The sequence below is a fragment of the Penaeus monodon genome, chromosome 1 (genome assembly GCF_015228065.2).
Source record: "Penaeus monodon isolate SGIC_2016 chromosome 1, NSTDA_Pmon_1, whole genome shotgun sequence".
Lineage (NCBI taxonomy): Eukaryota > Metazoa > Arthropoda > Malacostraca > Decapoda > Penaeidae > Penaeus > Penaeus monodon.
The window spans coordinates 50,239,196-50,246,695 of NC_051386.1; the positions used below are offsets into that span (position 1 = coordinate 50,239,196).

A 7,500-nucleotide genomic window follows, 5' to 3' on the forward strand; every position below is an offset into this window, starting at 1 on the left:
CTTACTGCCTGGAGATGTAATTTTAGATGTCATGCATATCAAAATAGTAAAATTTAGTCTATTTCTTCTAACAGTCACTACACCATCTTCACAACCGGGCAATATACAACCTTGTGCTTGTTGGTGACATAGCTGTGACAAGTGGACAAGACCGTTTTCTGCAAGGATTTCATTTGAAGAAGTCAAGCCATATGTTCCAAATCCCTACACTGGGTGCATCTGCAACCACTCTCTCATTTTGCCCACAAGATGTGAACAGGTTTGTCTAGTAACTAAGCTTAAGTAAAATTGAATGTCATTATAGTATTTATGGTAATGTTCACTTTACTGTATACGTAAATAATCTGTATTGAAAAGTAGGCTTTGTAAGTCTGGTTGTAAGTGAAGTTATAATTTTTATCTGCAGATTGGCAATTGGAAGTTTGGATAATAACATCAGACTGCTGAACTTTGGGAGTCCAATACCACTGCAGACTCAGACTATTTTCCATAACATTAATGGGAAGGTTTTGTCAGTAAGTTGTGTTAATTCATTATAGAAGAAAGAGTCATTACCTTAATTAGTATCAGTTCAGTCTATTCCTTCATGGCTTTGGTTACTGTTAAACAGAACTAAAGTACACTGTATTTGATTATGAACCTTATGCCGTTGAATGCTGCCTTACACATTTTTGTTTTTAATAGATTTATTGAAAGAGTAAATACAACTGTTAGATAAAAATTATAGCATATTTTTTCTCATTACTTTAATTCTCATTTCAGTTCTCTTGGCACCCAGTGCATGAGGGCCGACTTCTATTTGGCACTGCCACAGGGCAGGTGGGATGGACTGATGTAGCATCAGGGCGAGTAACCACTTTTGCTTATCACCATCAGAAGTCCGTATACAAGGTTGAATGGGGCCTACCAGTTTGTCCTGAGAAAACAGGTTAGCATCAGAGGTGGACAAAATTTTGGTATTTTGATCATGAAATTATTAAGCATAAATCATTTATACAATAGTGCACTTGTGAATTGTGACAATGAAATAACCATAACATCTATAGCTTTTCTTAATGTATGACTATATTTTTTAGAAGTGTAACACTCAAAAAGAATTTTTTATTCTATGACAATATGAATATAGGTATTTATTTTTTCTCACTTTGAATCAATAATAATTTGGCATTTTGTATTTAGGATCATCTGAGGATTGGTATGCATACTCCTTTGGTGACAGAGAGATTGTAATGCGAAGCTCATCAGACCCCATGGCCGGTAAAGCTTTGCTCTTTGAATTTTGGTTGTATCTCAAAATAAAGAGTTATTTGATTGTACATAGCTGAAAACAGGAAGTAGATTGATGAATGCAGATAGTGGTTATTTGTTTATTTGTTAATAATCAATTATTTTTCAGATCCTGTTTGCCTTCAAAAACTTGTGGCAGAGTCAGAGGTAAATGCCTTGCCGAAAGATGTGACAGAATTTTCCTTCAGTCCTGACTACAAGTACCTTGCACTTGGTTCACAGGATGGGTATGCTATAATTGTAATTGTTACTGATGATGGCCCTAAAAAATATGACTGGAAACTTGATATTACATTTTATAGTAGAAATGAGTAATAGGGTATGATGTAACTATAAACAGAAAAAAAGACTAAGTACAAGTAATCATGAAAATGTATTATTCCAACTCTCAGTCAGGTGCGAGTGTATCGAAGGGCTGACTTATCCTTGGTGGTGACTTTGGCTGTGGTGAGGAAAACCATCCAGCATTTGTTGTGGCATCCACCAATGCAAAGCCATTACTCTGATGTCCTAGCTGTGGCATCCAGTGAAAAGGAGATATATATATTTGATATGGAAAAATATCTACAGGGTGAGATAACAGTTATGTATGTTTAGAAACGCTATTTGATCATAGGTTATGACTGTTGAAATTACAAAATAGATTGCAGTTTTTATAGTTTTGGCTGTTTTATTATATATTTACTTTCCATTAGACAGTTAACCCCTATGGTCTTGTTATTCATGACTGTGCCTTTTCACATAATGAGCAGCTGGTACAAGTTGCTACAGTTGTGCAGGGCCTGCCAAAAACTGCCAGGCTTTTTGATGAAACTTTTTCTCTATCAATGCATATAGTGGCCAGTAATGTATCTAGAATTGTTTAGCAATTTTCTTCCAGCCTCAAACATGATATCATCTCATATTCATCTTTTGTCTTGTAACTTAGTGGGTATGAATTAATAATTCTGGTACTGTATGACATCTTTTGTCCAGCCAAACCAACCATGTTATTGTCTCCCATATTCCTCACATACCTTGCTAGTATGTATCATTCTGCTTTTACTATATAGAATCTGGATGCTTGTAGATAAATGTAAATGCATAGTTTATTGTTTTATAAGGTAAGAATGTGATTTTGTAGTTTTATTCATATGCTTTTAGTAACATATTCTCTTGTTTAATCCTACATGAGTAACTGTGTTTACTTTGCATTCTATAGACAGTCCATGTAGCCCAATATGATGAATGACAGTGAAGTACATATTTTATGGTGTATAAATTCAAGCTCATGAAATGCTAATAATGAAAATTTGCCTCAGTAACTGAAATAGACAAGATGGATGGTTTGTATTTTTTTTTTTATTATGTTGTAAATATGATTAGAGACCTTGAGAAACCTATTTTTTCAAATAATAGATAGATATACTTATTTTCTTTCTAGACACTCAGTTTCACATTTCCATTCTCTTTTTTAATTTCATTCATTATTGAGAATCTCATTTTCACTCACTTATTTTTATATATACCTCATATACATTTAGCAATTAAAATCTTATTTCTTTTACAGATGACAAAATTGGCAGCATTGTCACCCAGGCCACACGTGACCTTCAGGGGCATGAGTCACGTGTTGTATGGTTAGCTTGGTCTCCTCATGAAGATGGAATTCTTGCTTCTGCATCATATGATCACACTGTTCAGTTGTGGGATACCAAAACAGGTGCTGACTTCATCTGTTCTAGGCAACTGTTTCACATTTGATTTCAGCTTTTTTAAAAACTCTCTAATACACATTCTTAGTTCAGTAAGTTGTTTTTCAAACAACTTACATTATATGATGTAATGCTCTTTGTGAAGTAGGTTTGCTAGTATATTTTAGCCTTTTAATATAGTATATGGGAGAGTAAACCAGAGAGCTTAATTGTGCCTTTATCAATTAGAAGTCTTATGTTTAACTGTATATTCTTTTTGAAAGTAATTTTACATTTTTATTATTTGTTTTTTAATTTATTTATTATTGGCCTGTCACCAATGTATATAATTTCATTAAAAAAAGAGCTAAATGTATACAAATATATATAAATTTTGTTCCATCAGGGGAGCCCAAAGTAAACTATGGTGGCCATCTCAACCGTGTCTTCAGAGTGGAATTCAGTCCCTCTGATCCCGATCTAATGTACAGTTTTGCTGATGAAAATAGTGTGCATGTGTGGCGTCCATCAGAACAGACAGCGAAGACTCCAGCAGAAAGAAGTGGTAGGTACTATGTGTAAGTTAGTTATTTGCTTTGTAATACATATAGTTATTTTTACACAGGTATGGTATAACTTAAGTGTTTTATTGTGTAGACATACTTCTTTCAATAATGTTGCAATTTTTACAGCAATTTTGAAGGATGTCCGAAACAAGAAACCAAAGGACAAGGACACAGAGACAGCAGAAGAAACGCAGAGCAAAGCTGTTGAATTATCACTGTCTACAGAGAGTAAGTAAAGAGAAAGTGATGAAAGGAAAGTTGAATTAAACTAATAGGAAAGTGATGTCTGTTAACCCACTGACTATGTCTGCTGTAGTTTTTGCTGAATGTTTCTGCACATAGTGACTGCCTGATTTACTCATTCCTTGAATTTGTGGGGAAATGTTTTGTTTTCTAGTTGTTAATCTATTGGATATGGTAGTGTCACTGCAGTCAAATCACTAAAAAGCCAGGCATTAGGCTTATGTGAGTGGCCACTTTGCTGGGTGGCTGCAGTTACTTACTCTTTTTACGCATAAGTATTTTTTTCAATTTGGCCATTTTCCAGTATCCATATTTGCTTTTTTGAATTGCATTATCCAGATGGTAATAGTTTTTTTCTTTGCACTGACTCCAATCATCTCTCTAAGTAGTCTACAACCCAGTGTATAAAAAAAAAACTATAGGATGCTATCTTATTTGTGTTATTTTAAAAATCTTTTACATAATATTAAATTTTCTGCAATACAACCTGCATTGCCATTTCCGTGCTTAGCATGGAAATAGCATTATCCATGGAGCTGGTGCTCTTCCAGTCACCGTTCATGGACAGTGATGGGAATAAATGCAAAATCGCCAACTGAGTAAAATAAACCTCCCAGTAGATTTGCAATTGTGGTGAGTCTTTTCCATCACCCCGGCCTTCAGTTACAATGCTCATGACAGAAGCTTTGCGTCATCTGGCCTACAGCCAGATTTTTCTGCGCTGGCATGTTCATGTCACCTACCACTTGACCTGGATTTTTTCATGACGTGATGGTCACATGGGTTAATATTAGTACTTTAAATTTTTTTTTGATAGTATGATTATTATAAATTTATTAAAATACCAATTACAGTAAAAATAATAGAATAATGAAAAGGAATCTTTCTGAAAATCAAGGAAAAGGGTAAATAGGTGATATTGGTATGACTAATAATTAAATTTGCAGGAGACTGTTTTATTTTTTTATCTTTAAAAACCTTTAAGACAGTATATAGTGCTTTGCAGTATAGAACTATTAATCACTTGGTGTAATATTCAGTACCATGTGATTTCCAAATTTCCCAAGCAGATTGTAACTTGAGATATAGTAAGTCAACACTAAAAACAGCGTTTTGTTTTATGTATCTTTTATACATAGCTTCTGGGTTTTTATCCTGCACTATTTTAATTTCTTTTCTACTTCCTAATTAAAGCTGTCATCATTGTATTGAAAAGAACACTTTGCAATTTGGCCTTTGATGTGCAGATACCAGAAACATTTGTGCTTTACAGCTTCATTTTCACAAATATGCTACTGAGAAACTATGGTCAAATTTCTCAGTTAGCTCCGAATTCTGTGCCACATTTAAATTCTTGTGGCCACTTTAACGGGTTGTGGACCGGGCAGTGTCAAGACTCCTTGTTTTCCCTTTTCATTGTTGTTATATCTTTTTCTGCATAATTGTTTTTAGTTGTTTTTTTGACATTTTCCAGCATATATATTTGTCATTTGATATGCTGTGTGCAGATGGTAATATACTTTTTCCTTGCACACACTCCATATTATCTCTCTAGGTAGTCTATAACTCAGTGCAATAATAATAACAATAAGTAACATTTTATTATTTGTGTCATTAATTTTTTTTTTGTACTATTCAATTTTCTGTAATGGGACTTGAGCCACTAGTCACAATGGGCAGGAATAGGATCCTGAGCATGGAAATAGTGTCATCCCTGGAGCTGGCACTCTTCCAGTCATGGCTCAAGGATGGTACATTCCACACTTGTTTGATGAAAATGATGCATCCTAAATGCCCACTGAGTCTAATCACCCTCCAAGAGCTTTGTGCACTCATGGCAAGTCATTCCCTTCACCCCAGCCTTCAGCTGAAATTCTCATGATGGCATGTTCCTACCACCCTAGGCATCAGCTGGATTTTTCCATGACAGCATGTTCAAGTCACCTGCCTCTCAAGCCAAATTTTTTCATGATGTGATGGTTGTGTCATACGTACTGTAGGGGTTAAAGCACAGTATTGATATATAACCAGTCCAATAAATGTTATATTGGAGACTTAAATCAAGACTTCTTGTAATTCTTATTTTTTTGAAATCTGAAATTTACAGAAAAAAATGGGGGAAGCAGTGTCACAGGTGGGACAAAATCTACAAGTATCAGTGCAGCAGCAAGTAAGAAAGGACATTTTAAGTCATTTTTCCCGAAGTTCCATACTGTCTGCTCAAAGAAGAAGAGTTTCCACCACTTACTCTTATTAAACTTGTTGTATCAAACCAAGACTGCAGGACCTGGGAATGGGCATCTTGAAGAACAAGTGGAAGATGTGGAGGATTTGGAAGAGGAACTGGAGGAAGAGAAGAAGTAAGACTTGACTGTCAAAAAGATCTTTTCGAAAAATTTCTTTCCATCTGTATTTTTCTTGATTTGAAGAATTGATTAATATTTAGGTGATATTTTTATGGTGATCTATACGCAATAAGTGACTTGTTATGAAATCTCAGTAACAGTAGGAATCTGAAGCATGAAATGACAGAATGGTGTATTTTTCCAGTTCAGAAGAGGAGGTAAAAGAAGGGAGTTTGCCAGGCATTAGGTCCTTGTGTGAAAAGTATTCTTGCTTGCTGGAGAAAGATACTGAGATGCCTGAACCAGACGACATAGAATATGCCCTAAGTCTGTATGGAAATCCTAATCAGATTGATGGACTCCTAGCTGCTGAAAGTAAGTGCTATGGATATGTACTTATATGTATCTAGTAGCATTATTAATAATTAGTATCATTAAGATTGGAAAATGATTGTAATCTCTTATTTATTTTGACATCCAGTTGATGCCCATGAGAAGAAGGAGAATACAACCCAAGCTGGACTGATCCACTGCTGGCAAGGCTCCTTGGCAGACCACATTCGCCAGGCTGCCAAACAGAGGAAGCTCAGCGAGTTTCTGGTGGCGTCTGCACCACAGGTCTCCATGAAGTAAGCATTCATTGGTAGAAAATTCCACAATGTACAGGTATTTATTGTACATGTGTATGTCATTCTAAAGGAGTCTTATGGTCTCATTCAGTCTTTAGATATAATTATCTGGCAAATAGTAAATTCTTTTTTGTGAATTTACAATATATTGCAAATATATATTGCAATATATATTGCAAAGTCAATATATTGCAAATAATTTTGTATATTATGTGAGTACAAATGGTTTAACCCCATATAACACTTATTTTTTGACAGATTATGGCAATTTGCTTGTGAGTCATATGCAGAACAGCTAATTAATGAAGGTGACATCATAACAGGTGCTTCATATCTTATTAATATCCTAAAGGCAAGTGTAATGTAAAATTATCTGACATCTCTTCTATATTATTCTTAAAGGTTAACCCAATGTCTCCAGAAAATTTGGGGTTGACTGGGCTTGCCCCTTGTGCCTATTGCGGTGTGGTGCACTGGTTAGGCTACACCAACATAGTGATGTGATTTCTTTTTGTATCACTTGTATCTAAAACATGATTTTAATGTTATTGTATATTCAGGGATGCGTGGTAGTCATTTTAGCTACTAGATTGAACCTGTAGTAGCCTGATTATATACATTAGAATCCATTTCAATAAATTAGGTCTGTTACACTCTGTGTAAAAGATGGGATGTGGTTTGATTAGGTGTGAAAAAGGATTTTCTCTAATTTTTCCAAATCTTTTTCTTATTAAATAAAAAAATTGTATGTAATTAT

General features: G+C 34.7%; 1 protein-coding gene across 2 annotated transcripts in view; it reads left to right on the forward strand.

Annotated features, from left to right (window-relative positions):
• Positions 1–7,500, forward strand: part of LOC119573988 (gem-associated protein 5-like) — a 21,509-nt gene that overhangs the window by 8,512 nt on the left and 5,497 nt on the right. For both annotated transcript variants that reach the window (XM_037921096.1, XM_037921091.1), the window contains exons 8-20: positions 75–259; positions 407–515; positions 763–928; positions 1,180–1,257; positions 1,397–1,514; positions 1,680–1,858; positions 2,837–2,989; positions 3,367–3,525; positions 3,653–3,754; positions 5,877–6,129; positions 6,320–6,489; positions 6,596–6,743; positions 7,002–7,095. In XM_037921096.1, the coding sequence (XP_037777024.1) occupies positions 75–259; positions 407–515; positions 763–928; positions 1,180–1,257; positions 1,397–1,514; positions 1,680–1,858; positions 2,837–2,989; positions 3,367–3,525; positions 3,653–3,754; positions 5,877–6,129; positions 6,320–6,489; positions 6,596–6,743; positions 7,002–7,095 (1,914 nt within the window). The remainder of the gene's footprint in view (positions 1–74; positions 260–406; positions 516–762; positions 929–1,179; positions 1,258–1,396; positions 1,515–1,679; positions 1,859–2,836; positions 2,990–3,366; positions 3,526–3,652; positions 3,755–5,876; positions 6,130–6,319; positions 6,490–6,595; positions 6,744–7,001; positions 7,096–7,500) is intronic.